The sequence below is a fragment of the Hylobates moloch genome, unplaced genomic scaffold (assembly GCF_009828535.3).
Source record: "Hylobates moloch isolate HMO894 unplaced genomic scaffold, HMol_V3 SCAFFOLD_8, whole genome shotgun sequence".
NCBI lineage: Eukaryota > Metazoa > Chordata > Mammalia > Primates > Hylobatidae > Hylobates > Hylobates moloch.
The window spans coordinates 8,782,836-8,799,483 of record NW_026652283.1 but is presented as its reverse complement, the minus strand read 5'-3'; the positions used below and the strand labels follow the sequence as shown (position 1 = coordinate 8,799,483).

Genomic DNA, 16,648 nt, shown 5'->3' with positions numbered 1-16,648 from the left:
TGGGGAGGCTCTCAGAAAGAAAAAGGTAGGACTGACCTTCTGCACAGCAGCAATGGCAGGGCCAAAGGTAGATTTGACGTCCACACGGGCTCGGATCCAGGCCGGCAGCTTGGCCAGGACAGCGGGCCGGGCATACCGCTGGTCCAGGAGCACTATGCTGGCAAAATCCTTCTGGTGTCTGATGGCCCTGCCTGCATAGGAACAGAGGCTGCGGCTCCGAGCAACACCTGCCTCCCCCACAGCACATTCCCATGGCGTCCCCCTCCCCTTTCTCAGACTTGTTTAGGAAACGGGGCAGGCAAGCCCGTTTCCTGTTCTCCCCTTCTCCAGCCCCCATCTGTCCACCCAGCCGGAGGCAGCCAGGCTCACCTATGGACTGGTTGACGGCCTTCATGCACAGGTTCTCCACCAGAGCCTTCCCTGGGGGTGCCTGGCCTGGGGCTCTGGGCTGGGAGTGAAGGGGATGACCCATTAGGACCGTTCCCTGCCTACAGCTCTCCCTGGGAAAAGACCCTGCCAGGCTTTGGAGCCAGACCAGGAGGCTCCGTGGCCAACGCCAGCAGCAGGGGTCCAGGTGACATCACAGGGAAGATCAAGAGGGTGTGGAGGGGCATCCAAGCTTCTGGAGGGGACAGGAGACGCCAGCACAGCGGGGAAGGCCTGGCTGTATCAGCCCTGGGGGTGATGCCGGTCCCACCCATTGCCCACTCTCCTGTCACCCTCTGTGACACTGGGGTCACTCACGAGGGTTTGATCCAAGTAGGCCATCTTCTCCTGCAGCTCTGGAGACCTGATGTTGGGGAAGGGCATGCCCACCATCACCACACACCTGGGGGGAGACAGGAGTCCAGGGTGGGTGGACATCAGGACCTCCTGGGTCATCACCCACATCACCAGCTGCTCCGTTCTACCCCTTCCTCAGCCCTCTCTGACTGTGATCAAAACTCTGCCTCTCTCTACTCTGTACCTACCACCTGGAGAGGGCTTGTTCAGCTGAGAGATCCTGTATGGGCCAATTGATTGGGTCCTGATACAGCAATGGCCAGCCTAAAATCCAACTGCTCTCCCAGGGCCAAACCTGGGAAGAGCTGCTGAGCCCCTCCCTCCAGCTGGCTGGTCTGAGCAGTCGCAGCCCAGCTGTGGGCTCTAATGGCAGCAGACGGCAGGCAGAGGCCCGGCTGCTGGGAGCGAGGGCTGGCCGTGTATCATGGCCCGGGAGATGAGCAGAACACTACTTACCGGCCTAGGTTGTCAGAGAAGTTGATCCCTTCACTCATTTTTCCTCCAACCACAGAGAGGAGCAAGGCCCCTGTCACCCGGCCTCTCTCCTGGCCACAGCCCTGTGGGAGACACCCAGACGCTGAGTTGCTGAGCCAAAGCTTGGATGTCACCCGCAACGTTTCCAGCTGCCACCCCCACATGGTCTCAGACCCAAGCTCAGCATGACACCCGCACCTGGATGCACTTGGAATACGCCAGCAGCACCTGCTCCACCTGGTGTGCGCTCTTAGGTTCCTGGAATATCTGAGAAAGACAGAGGACATTTCCCAGAGACAGGTTCAGGATGCCAGGTCTCGGGTCTGCTCATGGCTTTGTGTTTTCTGGTCAGGGGACTGGAGAACCTCACAGCCAGGGACTTTGGGGAAATCCTCTGTAGTCAGGGGCTGGGAGCAGTGGAGATGAGGATCCAGAAGCCTGTCCTGACCCGATGAGCACAAGAGCTCCCAGGAGGACTCAGTGGCACTGTCCTCACAAGTGGGAGGGCTGGCTGACAGGCCACTCACCTTCTTCCTGGCAGCCAGTCGATCCAGCAGGCCACCCTTCTCCCAGTGGGCATAGACCTGGCGCAGGTACTCGTAGGAAGGAAAGAAACAGACCACCCCTCCAGGAACCACACCGCACAGGTTACAGAGGATGCGACCCGCCTCGTCCATCTAAGGAACGAAGAGAGGGAGCTCCCATGGAGCAACCCCTCAGCCACCCACAAACCGCATCTGAACCTTGCGACTGAAAACTGAGGAGAGACCCACGGCAGGACTACAGCCAAGGAAGAGGAACCGCAGGGTGGTAGGTACCACCTCCCACCAAACACACCCAGCCGCTGCTGCTGACTGCGCCTTTCTGACACACGTCACAGCACTAGCGTCCCTGGGGGGCCTTCCTATTGCCCTGGCACTGAGTCCTCCCTTCTTCACTCCAGGGTCCTGATGAGCACCGCAATGACAATCAGGGGCTGCACACCCCAGGAGATGCCCCCAAGCCCCGCATCCCTGCCCCCGGCAGAGGCAGATATAACCAAAGGGCAAGAGCGCCAAAGGGAACCAGCAGCTTTCCCCTGTGTGAGGCATCCTCAGGGAATGCCTAGAGGTTTTAAGAATATGTATTTTGCAGCCTAAGGGGTGAGGGCAGGCGAAGCTCAGACCTTCCTCCATAAGCATCTAGATCGACGCCGCTCATTCTGTGTGGCTCTATAGTGGGTGCCCCCGTGCAATTTCCCCAACACCTGAAAACACTCAGGGTGGGCCAGAGCACCCCTGCCCCAGAAAACCCTTTGCTGCCTGAGCCCAGGCTGTGGTGCGGCGAGCTGGCTGGGACTGACCATCTGAGGCAGCTCTCTTTTCTGGAACGTGAATTCCAGCGGCTGGTTGGAGATCCCACTGCAGATGACAAGGGGCAGGATGTTGTCTGGAGGGATCACGTGACCTGGTAAGAGCCAGGGAGAGGCCGAAAACTGGAGATGCAGGTGTGCAGTGAGACAGTGCAGAAAGGGCGTTTCCCCGCCCCATCATCCAGCGCAGGCGCAGCGACCGACAGCGCTCACCCGCCCACCATCGCCAGTCACACTGGGCAGCAGGCAGCAGGGAGCAAAGCAGGAGAGCCTGGGCGAGCGCACGAAGGGCAAGGCTCCCATCCCGGGGTCTCCTCCACCCCTGTGCCTGGTCGCAGTATGAGGTATTACACACAGAAAACGGGGGCCAGAACCTGACTTCTAGCCTGCCCCACCCTGGGCACGGCTCCTCACCACAGGAAAACTCCACCACACGCTCAGCTTCCACCCCGGCACAGGCCAGCAGCTGCTGCCGGAAGTCAGACACCTGTAGACAAAGGCCACAGCATCACGGCCCCATGACCCCTCAGAGGCCCAGCAGAAAGGAAGCGAGAAGTCTGGGTTAAGAGACAGCAAGTACACACAAACTGAAAGAAGAGGTCAAAGAAAAGGCTGATGGCAAACTAACAAAAAGAAAAATGGTGACTGATACCCAGTGCTGGCAGTCTCGTTTAAACTATGTGCAGCAACAGCAAAGGAAATCCAGCAAATCTGGCACAGTCATTAGCAACCCTGGCCATGCAGCAAAATCACCAGCGAAAATTTTCACAAATACACGTGGCCAGGCCCCAGCCCAAACTACTGAATAAGAATCTCCAGGCTTTCACCTGTTAGACTAGCAAAAATCCAAAAGTAACCACTCTGGAGAAACAGGCATTCCTAGACAGTACTGGTGGGATACAGAATGGTACAATTCTCATGGAACTTCACAGTAGTTAACAAATTAAACATATTTATACTTTTTAACCCAGGAATCCCATATGCAGGAGTCCAGTGAGAAGATGCAGCCCGCAAATACCAAACAGCATGTGCCCCCGGACCCTTCCCTGTAACTGTGCACCTGCCTATCCAGAGGGTACTGGTTGAATGAGCTCCCTACATCTGTCCAACAGAGAACCACGCAGCCCACTAGAGGAGTGATGGCTGGACATCTAAGGTGCCTTCCATGTAAATAAAACAGGAAAGGGAAAAATGAAGACATATTTTTGCTTATTTAGGGGAAAAAGAAAGACTGAAAGGGTAAGCTAGTAAAACTGATTCCCTATGGGGGTGGGGAATGGGCTGAAGAGGGATGAGAGTGAGACTTTCCTGAATAGATCTTTTTATATAGCTTTGACTTTTGAACCATACAAATATACAAGTCAGAAAAGAAAAAAGCAAATTCTAAAATTGAAAAGAAAATGAAACAAAAACAGCTTATCTATGAATCTGACAACAGAAGCACACGGAGAGAAGCCTGGTTCCACAAGACTTTAGAGCCTAGTGTGACCAGGCATCCTTAGTGGGTTACACTCTAAGGGAAAAGAGGAAAGGCAATTTCAATCAGATTTATTGTTAGAAGTAATATTGGTACTATGATTTCAAAACTTTTAAGTATATTATAGGATAGAGCAGAGAGGTATGTTAATGTAGCACACATGTTCAGGCTTAAGAGAAAAAGAGGTACAATAAAAGGTCAAGTAAACAAATCCTTTGATTTTTACTTAGAAACACCAATATGGGCCAGGCGTGGTGGCTCATGCCTGTAATCCCAGCTCTTTGGGATGCCAAGGCTGGTGGATCACCTGAGCTCGAGACCAGCCTGGCCAACATGGTAAAACCCCATCTCTACTAAAATACAAAAACTAGCTGGGTGTGGTGGCACGTGCCTGTAATCATAGCTACTCAGGAGGTTGAGGCATGAGAATTGCTTGAACCCCGGAAGCAGAGGTTGCAGAGAGCCCTGATTGGGTCACTGCACTCCAGCCTGGGAGACAGAGCAAGACTCTGTCTCAAAAAAAAAGAAAGAAAGAAAAAAAGAAAGAAATAGCAGTATGCATTCATTCTGAAAACATTTCCTAGATCTGTCTACTGAAATGCCCCAGGAGCACGACAAACACCCCAGCATCCACAGCTTGATTTCTAAATGTCATTCCCCATTACAAGAAACCAGGGCGGCTTGGAGAAATGAATCCAGCGTGGGGCACAGACACCTATGGTGAACCCACAACATTCTGCTGTGCTGGAGGTGAGACTGGCCAGGCCACGGCAAGGACCTGAGCTAGCAGTAAGGGGCTCTCACAATGTGAACATCAGAAACAATGACTGTAAACAACTTTAATATGCTGAATGAAGAAAACTATGAATCTATACATACAAAAATATAAAAATCAAAAGCTAAGGCAGCTGGGGCTGGGAAGCACTGCTTCAGGATTCCCAGCAGCTTTTCGTCCAGTAGGCCCTTTGCTAGGTAGGAGTCACCATTGTGCAGAGATGCGGTTATATTCATCACAGTCATGCTCAAAACAGAAAACTGCAAATAGCTTGCACACCTAACAAAAGAGGAGCAGGTACATGAAATGCTATGTATCTGTGTAACTGGAATCCAGCACAGCTGGGATACTGAAATACGTGCATGCTTGCTGACAAGGAGACAGGTTTATGACCCTCTGGCTGCTGAGTGAAAAGAGCGAGTTCCAGTGACAGCACATAGAGGGAGCCGCAATTTTGTTTTTAAAATAGGTATGCACATAAGTAAAAATTATGCCTACAAAGACTATTATATTCATATACATCAAAATGAACCTTTTAGAAGTGGAATCATGATTTTTTTCCTTGAATTTGAAACCACAGAACAGCTTTCTCTGGGAGACGTGTGATCCTGGGGCTACACAATGGAGCAGCAGAGGAGTCCCCACGCTCCTGCAGCCTAAAAGGCACAGCAGTGAGACAGAATAGCAGTGTCACCCAGTAGACACCACTAGGCCTGCTCAAGCTGACCCTTTCTGGCTTGGGGCCGCAGGAGAGAACAGGACTGATAATGCATCTCTCCCAAGCCCCCATCTCATCCCAACACATGGGGCACAAGGGGCTGGGAAAGGTGTCCTTACCGGCTGCATGGTCCCCCCTGCAATGACCACTGCCCGGCATTCCTTCACCACTTGGGCAAAGTGCACAGCTGGATTCAGGAGCAAAAACTTCAGGGTGCTCTGACTGAGGCTGCCTGGAAAAACAGATCAGTGGAGAGGTGAGTGCAAGCCCAACAGACACTTCTATCGATCCAGCAAAGGGGGTCCACAGGTGAGTCCAGGTCTGAGGCACAAGTGCTAGTGCTTTCTTTTTAAACAAAACACCACTTAATCTCTAGGACAACCAGCCCACAGAGGTGGACCATACTATCCTCTCCATTTTCTCTTTTTTTTTTTTTTTTTTTTTTTTTGAGATGGCGTCTTGATGCGTTGCCCAGGCTAGAGTGCAGTGGCACAATCTTGGCTCACTGCAACCTCTGCTTCCTGGGTTCAAGCGATTTTCCTGCCTCAGCCTCCTGAGTAGCTGGGATTACAGGCGCCTACCACCACGCCTGGCTAATTTTTTGTATCTTTAGTAGAGACGGGGTTTCACTGTGTTAGCCAGGATGGTCTCGATCTCCTGACCTCATGATCTGCCCGCCTCAGCCTCCCAAAGTGCTGGGATTACAGGCGTGAGCCACCGCGCCCGGCCTATCCTCTCCACTTTCATATGAGGAAACTGAAGTTGAGAAAGAAAATAGTCCAAATCACAAAGCTCATAGATGACAAAACCATGACCCAAACCAAAGCCCACCTACCCCACAATACAAGTTTCCCTAGGACCCCTGCCCTAGAGGATCCCCATCCCAGCCCCTCAATCTCCTCCCATCCACCTCCACTGCTTACCCTAGTCCCCATATCTCAGCCCCTCGATCTCCTCCCATCCACCTCCACTGCTTGCCCAGGTCACAGCAGGCCAGTGCCCACTGCACTGCTTCCTCCTAACCCAGGAAGTTCCCAGGATAGAAGGAAGAATCCTTTTCATGCTGTGGCTCCCTGGCTCAGCTTGGCTCCTTCCTGGGAACTGAACCCGGCCAAGAAGCACCTGATTACCTTGGCGGCTCAGGATGACCCTGCCGTCCTGGTTGGCCATAGTGAGAGCTGCCAGGAAGCCTTCGATGTGCATCAGTGGGGAAGCTGGTCGCGGGGCACTGGCCTGACTCTCGTCTGCAGGGGCTGCAAGAGCTGCACAGAGCAGAATGGGGAGGAGGCCTCCCTCTGGTCAGGTCCACACACGAGGAACAGAAGTCCTTGCCCATGCCTGCAGCCAGCTCTGCCTGCCCACCCTCCTGCCTCACCTTCAGTCGTCCTGGGCTGCAGGCTCTGTAGGAATTGCTGAAACCCAGCCAGTTTGGGCTGCTCTCGGGATGACAACACTGCTCCGTACCGTTCTGTGAATCCAAAGAGCTGGGTGGGATGAGAGTGAACAGAGGAGAGGAACGAGGAACAGCCATGAGAGAGAGGCTGGCTGGATCGGAGGCTCTGCCAGGCCCAAGACGCCTGCAGTACACATCCCACCACTCCAGCAAGGCCCACTGCACCAAGGAGGGTGGAGACGAAGGGGACTCTGGAGTTCCCTGAGGGCAGGGGAGGAAAGCACGGCAAGGGCAGGGAGTTGGGGCACACCTGGGTCTTGTTCAGGACAAGATGGGAGCAGTTACCTTTCTGCTGATCATGCTCTTCTCACAGTATCGCTGCACCTGCAAAAACCAAGGCCAGCTGTAGGCATGTGTGCAAACTGAGCAAGCTGTAATATTAAAAACAAAAAATAAAACAAAAAACACCACTTCTACCACCCAGGCAGCACAACGCAGTGCTACCTTCTGAGGCACCCAGAGCCTCCTTGCCACCAACCTTGTCATCCCCTCTCCGAAGCCACCCCCTCCTCTACTGCCCCTGCCCACAATGCAGTGTCCTCCTCGGGGGGGAGACCCTCTTTCCAAACATGTCTCCCAAGTCTAAGAGTGCTCAGTAAAATCTAAGTCCCCTTGGCTTTCCTTCCAGGTGACAGAGAGTTAAAAAAAGGAACTTCTATGAGCCAAGCCACAGAGGAGGTGATGGCTGGGGCCTGCTCAGGAGCTGGAGCAGTGCCACTCAGTCGGTGCATCCAATGTGTGTGGTTTGGTGCCAGATCTTAGCTTGGTATGCAGAGATGAGGAGTTTAGAGCCTTTAAACCGCTTTCTAAAAAGAGCGACGTCCTTCGATGAGGATTCCCTCAATGATGGGTGATGAGACCCGAGACCCATGGGAAGAAGAGGGGAGAAGGAAAGCAAGGGGGGCAGAAGGAAGGCGAGGGAAGGAGCACCTGCACCCATGTCCCAGCTGTGGGAGAGGTGCGAGGACGGCAGGACTGTCTGAGGCTGTCAGACCTGGCGGCTGTCATAGGCACGTGGGAGACAAGGGGAGAAAGGCATCAAGGATGACCTGGATCCAGCCTGTCTGGCAGGGATGGTGGCAGTGACAGTGACCCAAATGGGTAATTCAGGGGAAAAGCTGGTTTTAAGAAAAAAAAGGCGGGCAGGATGGGAAGAATGTAGGGCCCCAAGTCAATGCAGCCAGGTTTGGATGCTGTCTCTGCCATTTGCTATTGGCTCACTTGTGGGAAGCCTGTGCTCGCCACCCTCCTGAAGTCACCTCCCTGGGCCTGTTTGCTTTCCTTGCCGGGGCAAAAAGATATCCTAGCTCAGAGCCACAGCACATGGCATGCAGCCTAGAACACAGAACCCTGTACCCGAGGGCAGTCATTGTTGCTGATTTGAGTTACGAGGTTGGGGTTCACGCGACAGTGGCCGTGTTCCATCTTGGGAGCGCCGGGTACGCAGACCTGGGTGAGCAGAGGTCTGAGGCTGCAACCAGACCCAAGGCCCCAGTGGGAAGACGTCTGACAGGGGTTGCACAGAACAAATCAACAAATCAACGTCCTGCTCCTGTCCATAAGCCTGAGGGAGACTGTGCCAGAAGATGGAGTGAGGCGGCGAGGACCTGGGGTCTCTGTTCTATGGGGGCACTAAGAAAGGTCCCTTTCTCACCCATCCCTGTGGCCTTCACCCTAAAGGAAGATGACTTTTGCCTCGCAGGCATGCTGCGTTAAGGGTTAAGTAATCACATGCCTATGTTTTGCTTTTCCTTCCTTCTATAGTCTTAACACAGTAATCTACCCACAGGTGGCAACAGAAGGAAACTGGATGTGGAATGTGGAAAGGCAGAAACCTCTACCTTGAACAGGTTGATGTTGTCGATCTGGCTCTGGAAGAGAAAGTCGTTGATGGTCTTCAGCTCCGTCCCTGAGAGCAAACACATGAAGGGCCTTGGGAGCTTCACCCTGAGCCTCAGGTTTCAGTCCTAGGGTTAAGCTCGGAAGTGGCTCAGATCAGCTCTGGGCCCTCTGAGGGCAACTCTCTTACCTGTCTGTGACAGGCTCTGTGTATTGGGATTTTGCTTAATGTTCCCTAAAAAAGAGAATGGAAATAGGTCACAATGGTGATTCTCTGCGCCGCCCCCCCCAACCCTTCCCTATCTTCTCTCCCTCCGCACTGCACATCAAGTAAGAGCATCCGTATTTGAATGGTTTTGTTTTGCTTTTCACTGTTTATAGCATGCAAAGGAACCACCGAGAGGGCAGGTGGGTCCAGGAGCCTCCCACGTCCGACTCACGTGCTTGCACATGGAACCCAAAGCCCTGTGAGTTCATGTTTTTCACCCCTTCTCCAGGAGGCCGGGATACAGCGGCCGGACCAAGGTATGCAGGGCACAGGAGCACAGAGGAGCTGCCCAGGCCACGTGCTGAGCCTGAGGCAAAGCAGAGCTGGCGGCTCAGAGCAGCAACACGAGACCAGCTCCTGCCAGGAGCTCCCACAGGCTTTCTGCAGCTTCCACTTCCACAGACGCCTTCCAAGGGGGTGCCCCATCATAAAACAAGGGGGCGTGACAGGGTCATGCAAAGAGGCGTGGGAGCCGGAGTCAGAAGATCCCAGGCTCCCGTGCTGGGAGCAGCCCTTGCTCTGAGCTCTAGTTTATGCGTCTATCGACAAGGATTCAAATGCCAGCACTGTGTTCTCACAGGGCACACAAAACCGAATATGCAACTGCTTCAAACACCCCACAGCACTACGCCTATCACGGAAACACTGTGTGTTCATGTGATGCTGTATCCCAGAGCAGGGCCTGAAATAAAAAGTCCTCAGAACATGGGCAAAGAACCCATGGGTCTAAAAAAAGCTCAAGTCAGACAACTCAACTAAGCTACAAAGCACAAGAATTTTCTAAATCAGTGACCAAGACCCTTCTTTTTTTTTTTTTTTTTGAGACGGATTCTCACTCTGTCACCCAGACTGGAGTGCAGTGGCACAATCTCGGCTCACTGCAACCTCCGCCTCCCGGGTTTGAGCAAGCAATTCTCTTGTCTCAGCCTCTGGAGCAGCTGGGACTACAGGCCACACCAACACTCCTGGCTAATTGTTCTGTATCTTTAGTAGAGATGGGATTTCACCATGTTGGCCAGGCTGGTCTCAAACTCCTGACCTCAGGTGAACCACCTGCCTCGGCCTCCCAAGTGCTGGGATTACAGGCGTGAGCCACCGCACCTGGCCGACCCTTCTTAAAAACACAGAGAACTGAGGCGTCCTGATGGGCATCCAAGGGAAAAGCAGCCCGGCAGGTTTTGCAGGCCAGGGGTCAGCAGGGGGACGAGGCTCTCACCCCCTAGCACAGCCACGAATTTCTCCAGCAAATACAGGATCTGCTTCAGGTACATCAGGTTCTTGGCCTTCAAACGCTTCCTGAGAAGAAGCCGATGGACATTAAGTGGTGGTGCCCTGATGGCAACTCGCCTCGCCCGCCCTAGTAGAAGCCTTGCTGCCCGGTGCCTCTCCAACTGAGTCACAAGCTACAAATCCTTCTTCAGAGAGCAGGCTGGCCACGGCCCCAGGCCTCAGAGCCAGAGGTCAGTCCCCAGCCTTCCAGGTCTGTGTGCAGCACACACTAGGATGTGCCCAGGACATGAATGGCATGCAGCTCCACCCCGCCACAACCCAGGCCAGAGGTGGGAACCAAAGTGCTGCCTCTCAGAGGCCCATGCAGGGGGCCACCAAGGGACTGTCCCACTACCTCAAAGGGTCACGTCTCACCCGTATCGCTCCATGTACTGCAGCAGCTGGGAATGGGCCTGGCAGAGCTGGGGAAACAACACAAACCAGGCTCTGGGCAAGCAGCCGAGGGCCGAGGTACTGACATCTTAGATTCACCTAGAAGATGCTGGCCCTGGACACACAGGGAACCACTGAAGGGAGGAGAGGGGTCTGGGTGCAGACAAAAGGTATGGGTTTCCACAGCCCTTAGGCTGGTGGGAGCTGAGAGAGAGGGGAAGGAAGGGAAGTTTTCCGCCAGTGTCCACTGTGGGGTCAGAGAAAAGCAAGAGGCTGAATCCCTCAAGTACGGAATCTCCCTGCTAGTTTCACTGGGTTGGGAAAAGACCTGGAGTCTACAAAGAGTGATGGTTCAAGGTCACCATCACATCCCGGCCTCAATTCAACCCAGGCACAGGTCAGTAGAGCTGGTGGGATGTTGTGGGGGTTTCAGAGTCAGAAACCAGTGGGCACACCTCAGCTCCACACTCATCAGCTGGATGACCTTAGGACACAGCTTGACCATCTCTGAATCTCCAAGTTCTCAATGTAAAACAGGAACACCACCCGCATGGCAGAGTCAGTGTGAAGACCAGAGGCACCTGGAGCCATGCAGGCGCATGACAGGTCAGCAGGAGGAGCCTGCACTGATCTTGAGCATTCCTCAATTCAGTCCCCTCCAGGCAACTTAGTAATGACAACATCCAATCCTGAGGGGACTTCTGCCTCACTCATGCCATCTCCCTGGCTTATAGAACTGGCTGCTGGCATCCAGGGCTGGAAGGACTCAGGAGCATGGGGGCAGGTAAGGTGCGGGGAAATGAGCCACTCTGCAGAAGTGGGGTCCCCAGAGTTCTGGGATGCACTGGAACGCCATGGTCAGCCTGCAATGAGGTCACCACCTTGACTTGTGCACCCTCTAGCAAGCCTCACCTCCGGAGGAATTCTTGGCCCAGGTGTCTGGAGGAACCATCCAAGTCCCTTTACCTCACGGCAGGCCCTGGCCCGGGGAGGGGAGGCCCACGCACCTGGGAGCCGCTGACCTCCACGCTGTGCATGCCCGTGATGGTGTCGATCAGGTTGTGCGCCTCGTCGATGATCACCACCTGGTCCTGCAGCCGGATGCCCGCAGCCTGCCGAGTGGCCGCATGCAGCAGCATCTGATAGGGCAGCACCACCAGCTGGGAGGGGAGATGAGGCCACCTGAGCAGGGTGGGGCTCCCCTGCAGGAGTCTTGCTTGCCTGACACTCAGCTCCTGATGTGAGTGCTTCTATTTCCTGCCTGGACTGTGTAGGGACATTCGAAAAACTGCTTGTAGCAATGGACAAGCTCTCCTCGAGTTTTACATGAAAAGCCAATACATGAAACACAGGAAACTAGGGCTGGTCTGACTCCTGAGTAAAGCAAGGGCAGGGCTGGGTGAGGGGAACCCCTGCTTAGCCTTGTCCATGTCCTCAAGGTCGCCCCGGAGGCCCCCGAGTTTCCGCAAAACACCTGAAAACCACCGGTGCACCAGAAGCCCCAGCTTCTGCTCCTGGAGCTGCTACTTCCCAGCTGTGTGACTCTGGAAGAGTTGTCTAACCTCTCTGACCCTTGGTTTCTTCATCTGCAAAACAGGGTTGATACATCCTATCTCAAGTGAGGGTTGAGGAGTGGAGCTGGAGTAACAAAAATAAAAGCAACTCTGCAGATCTTTAGGTGTTTGTTGTTAGGAAAGTTTCCAGTTAAAGGAATACTCATAAAAAATGAAATACCAGAAAACTGAATGGCTCCATCACTCACGCTTGGTGAGAAAATGTAAGTCACTTAACTTTTCTGGGCTCCAGTGTCCCCATGGGTAGAATTTCACTGGAATACTATTAACATAAAAGCAAAATATGGTCAAAGTACTTTAAAAATTCAAAAATCATAAAGATTTTGGGCCACATTATGGTATTTGTGTATAAATGCCTATAGCACTAATCTTGCTCTAAAGGCAAACAGACCAGAGGGAAGGCCTGGGACACCATGGGGCCTGGCAGCATTCCTCGGTTTCTCTGCCAGCGCCCACACAGCTCAGCAGGTATGCTGGTGAGCATTTAGCTGCTGTGCAAAATGGTTACTTAGTTCCCTGAATCTTTTAAAACCTTACATTTTTTTCTGGATTATAAAGAATTTTCCACAAGTGATATCCTGTTTCCAAAGTCACTCAAATTAAAGAAGTAGCAAGGAAATAGTGAAATTGCACCCACCAAATAACAGTGAGATACTATTTTTGATCTGCTACATTAGCAGTTCTTCCTTCTGTTTAAAAATCAAGAGAAGTTGAGGCAGCGAAGATAGTATTCTCACGTGCTGCAGGTAGGTGTAAGTTAGGAAAGCTTTCCAGTTAAAAGAGTACTGATATTAACGAAATGAAAAACTGGAAAACTGAATGGTTCCATCACTGACATGTTCCATCACATCACAGGCACGGAAGTTGCGAGCATCACTTGGAAAGCCATTTGTAAATAGATTTATGCAACGCATTCTTCTCAGCTCCTGGCATCCCCTCCCTGTGGTTTCACTGGGAATGCACATGCTTTCCTGGCTCCTAAATACTAGCCCCTGTAATGCCAACTGGCCCTGCTGCCCGGAGCCCCCAAGGGATCCCATGCGCCTCCTCCAACTCATGCATCAGGAGAGAATGGATTAGGTGCCATCAGTCTGACCACGGCACGGGGCATCCCCCAAACTACAGTGTGATGAGGACTCCCCTCATGGCCTAGACCACAGTGGGAGCCAAGAGTGGCTTTCTGGCCCTGCAGGGCCCTCACCTGGGCTGCAGGAATGGCAAGGCGGCTCCCGTAATAGGGACAGGCCCGGGCCTCCTTCCCAAGGGCCAGCAGCTGCTCAATGTCCTTCACATCTGCCAGGGCCTCGTCCCGGAGGAGGCCCATCTGCTCGTGGTTGTAGAAGGGGCAGGCTGCCTGCTTCTCCTGCCTCCTTCTCTTTGGCTTCTCCTCCTCAGCTCCTTTCTTCTTCTCTGAGGGTGGCACAGGCACAAAGGAAAAAGAGAGGACAGCAACTGTCCACAGGCCCGAGAGAGGGTTCTGTAATGTTGAGACCCACTTCCATGGGGTGGAGTCTATAAGACCCTCCCAGGCCGGGCGTGGTGGCTCACGCCTATAATCCCAGCACTTTGGGAGGCTGAGGCGGGCAGATCACGAGGTCAGGAGATCGAGACCATCCTGGCTAACACGGTGAAACCCCCTCTCTACTAAAAAAATACAAAAAGTTAGCCGGGCGCGGTGGCAGGCGCCTGTAGTCCCAGCTACTCGGGAGGCTGAGGCAGGAAAATGGCGCGAACCCGGGAGGCGGGGCTTGCAGTGAGCCGAGATAGCGCCACTGCACTCCGGCCTGGGCAAAAGAGTGAGATTCTGTCTCAAAAAAAAAAAAAAAAGACCCTCCCAAGTACTGCCTACTGTGGTCTCATCAGAACACTATAAGGTTTTACTTTTGTTCTCCAGGAAGAGCCTATAAAATCATCTCCAAGCCAAGGATTCGGACCAGACACTGACCCAGAGAGTAGGAACACTTTTTCCCAAGGAGAGGGGACTCAGGCAGGAACTGGGGTCTCCTCTGCCATTCTTTCTATGCAAGACACTTAATGGTCTTCAGTCACTGCCACCCCTGCCTCACTCTCTCCAGACCACCTGCGGCTACACCATGGTCCCGGTGGCTACCGTGCCTGCTTCTCTGCATGTCCACGCAGCGGTCGTTGATAAGCTGCACAGAACCTAGGCTTTTCACGTCTTCATTTACACAAAGGTTCTGCAACAAAGAAGAAAGAAAGAGGCAAAGAGATGGTGCCGGCTAAATGACATCCTACCAACACAGGTGGACCTGCCCTGCCCACCTCTCCTTTGCCTTCCAGTGATGCGCTGGCCAGGCCAGGGAGGGGGCTGCTCCTCACACTGTTCAGCCTGTCGTAGACCCAGCGTCTCCCAGGCCTGGACGAGGAGGACAAAGTTGCGGGGAAAGGAGCAGGATGGCCCCTGGTGGAAACACTGGCTACTGTTTACCTGCCGCGAGCCGAGGGAGACCAGCCGAACATCCTTGCCAAAGGGGCTCTTCTTCACCTCATGCACAAACTGGGCCAGCTGGGAGTGTGTCCGACTACAGTAATAAATCTAGCAGAGAGAAGGAAAGGCGCTTCAAAGAAGGAACCAAAACATCCCACAGCATTCTCTAACATCAAGGCACGCCAGGGCCTGAGAGGCTGAGGGAAAGGGAGCGGCTCCCAATGCACAAAGCTGAAGCAGGACAGCGATATCCCATGTCAGGCATCTGTCGAGGGACCCAGGGCTCCCAAGTCACCCACAGCTCCAGAAGTTCAAGCGAATGCCCCAAAGGCAGCTCCTTCCACGAGTCACATCCAGCCTCTAATCAACCGCTTTTAGGGGGTTGGCCAATCTTAGGACACGGGTGACCATCCCCCGTGGCAAAGAGTCCCCACTTGGGGAGGGTGGGTTGTTGGTGGGAGGGGAGGGAGTGTGTCACACACATCCCCCAAAGGGAAAAAGGAAGGCTGACCAGAATACCCTCTCTCTACTCCTCTAAGGCAAGAGTGAAGGGAGGAAAAAAGGAAAATACAGAGAAAATACCTACTTCCCACAGAAAACAAGTCATAAATCAATGAAATCAAATGGGAAATGTCAGACCATACACAACCCATAGCCCTCCATGCAAATGGGAACACGGACAAGGGGAGAAGCACACCATGAGAGACCCAAAGGGCAGGGGACTCGTGTCTGTCCTACCCGCACCACCCAGCGGGGACAGAAAACACCCAGACTTCAGCCCAGAACAGCTGTTCCTCGATGCCCTGGGGTGGCAAGCATGGCCCTGCTCCCAGGAGGGGACTCCCCAGGCCCCGAACCCAGGAGAGGACTCCCCAGGCCCCGAACCCAGGAGAGGACTCCCCACGCCCCGAACTCAAGAGAGGACTCCCCAGGCCCCGAACTCAAGAGAGGTCTCCCCAGGCTCCGAACCCAGGAGAGGCCTCCAGGGTCCACTGCAGCTGGCCAAAGGAGCAACTTAGGACCAAGGTTGCGTGCAGGAAGCAACAGAGTCCAAGCGCTGGAAGCTCCTCCTTTGTGGAGACGAGGGTGAGAAGTAGCTGAGTGACTCCAGCCTCCTCCCCGGGGTGCAGAGCCCAGCCCATAGCCCCCAACATGGCACCAGCTGAGGACACTCGTGTTACCTTAGTTACGTGTTCTTCCTCCAGGTCATCCTCATCCTCATCCACTCTGTGTGTGTGTGAGAGAACAGAAAACAGTCTTCCCTCAGCAAACTCAGCAAAACGCACTGAGCATCTGCTGAGCACTGGTGCTGAGCCCTGGCCATTCCCAGCAATGGGTTCCACCACGGCAGCAGGTGCTGCTCGCTCAGAAACTCCCCCAGGCAAATGCCAACCACAACCTCCCATAGCCGCTCAGGTCTGTGGGTAGGGAAATGTGAAAAGGAGAAAGGGGCTCAGCACCCCGAACCCAAGTCTTGAGTTGGAAGCCTCGGGAATCACGGCAGGCTGCTCTCCTCTCTGCCCTCCCTCCAGCAAGCTGGACCCCTCTGAGGCCCCAGAGGGGATGTTTGCTCTTCATCATCTCAGGCCTTTGGATGTTCTGTGCCTGGAATGTTGTCTCCCCTCATGAGCTCCCAGTCAACTCTGAGGTAGCAGCAGAAACATCACCTCCTCCAGGAAGCCTTCTTGACCTTCCCTGGTAGGTCTGGCTGCTCTGACACAGATTCATGGCCCCTGCTCTTAACACCTATCTCATTCAACATCGCTTCCTCTTGGTCTACCTCCCCACAGACTGTCATGTCCAGAAGGGAGGACCCAGGTTGGCC

The 16,648-nt window shown here is 53.8% G+C and overlaps 1 protein-coding gene across 2 annotated transcripts in view; it reads right to left on the bottom strand.

Moving 5' to 3' along the window:
* DDX11 (DEAD/H-box helicase 11) overlaps positions 1 to 16,648 on the bottom strand; it is a 31,146-nt gene that overhangs the window by 1,060 nt on the left and 13,438 nt on the right. The window contains exons 6-26 of one of the 2 annotated variants that reach the window (XM_058442824.1): positions 16,005 to 16,050; positions 14,824 to 14,931; positions 14,485 to 14,572; positions 13,576 to 13,784; positions 11,808 to 11,960; positions 10,783 to 10,829; positions 10,355 to 10,434; positions 9,061 to 9,105; positions 8,873 to 8,940; positions 7,317 to 7,355; positions 6,954 to 7,062; positions 6,709 to 6,840; positions 5,698 to 5,810; positions 3,023 to 3,095; positions 2,600 to 2,703; positions 1,785 to 1,934; positions 1,456 to 1,524; positions 1,240 to 1,340; positions 745 to 829; positions 370 to 448; positions 37 to 191 (exon numbers count right to left, since the gene is read on the bottom strand). In XM_058442824.1, the coding sequence (XP_058298807.1) occupies positions 37 to 191; positions 370 to 448; positions 745 to 829; positions 1,240 to 1,340; positions 1,456 to 1,524; positions 1,785 to 1,934; positions 2,600 to 2,703; positions 3,023 to 3,095; positions 5,698 to 5,810; positions 6,709 to 6,840; positions 6,954 to 7,062; positions 7,317 to 7,355; positions 8,873 to 8,940; positions 9,061 to 9,105; positions 10,355 to 10,434; positions 10,783 to 10,829; positions 11,808 to 11,960; positions 13,576 to 13,784; positions 14,485 to 14,572; positions 14,824 to 14,931; positions 16,005 to 16,050 (2,053 nt within the window). The remainder of the gene's footprint in view (positions 1 to 36; positions 192 to 369; positions 449 to 744; positions 830 to 1,239; positions 1,341 to 1,455; positions 1,525 to 1,784; positions 1,935 to 2,599; positions 2,704 to 3,022; positions 3,096 to 5,697; positions 5,811 to 6,708; positions 6,841 to 6,953; positions 7,063 to 7,316; positions 7,356 to 8,872; positions 8,941 to 9,060; positions 9,106 to 10,354; positions 10,435 to 10,782; positions 10,830 to 11,807; positions 11,961 to 13,575; positions 13,785 to 14,484; positions 14,573 to 14,823; positions 14,932 to 16,004; positions 16,051 to 16,648) is intronic. The other variant, XM_032159579.2, reaches the window with a different exon arrangement.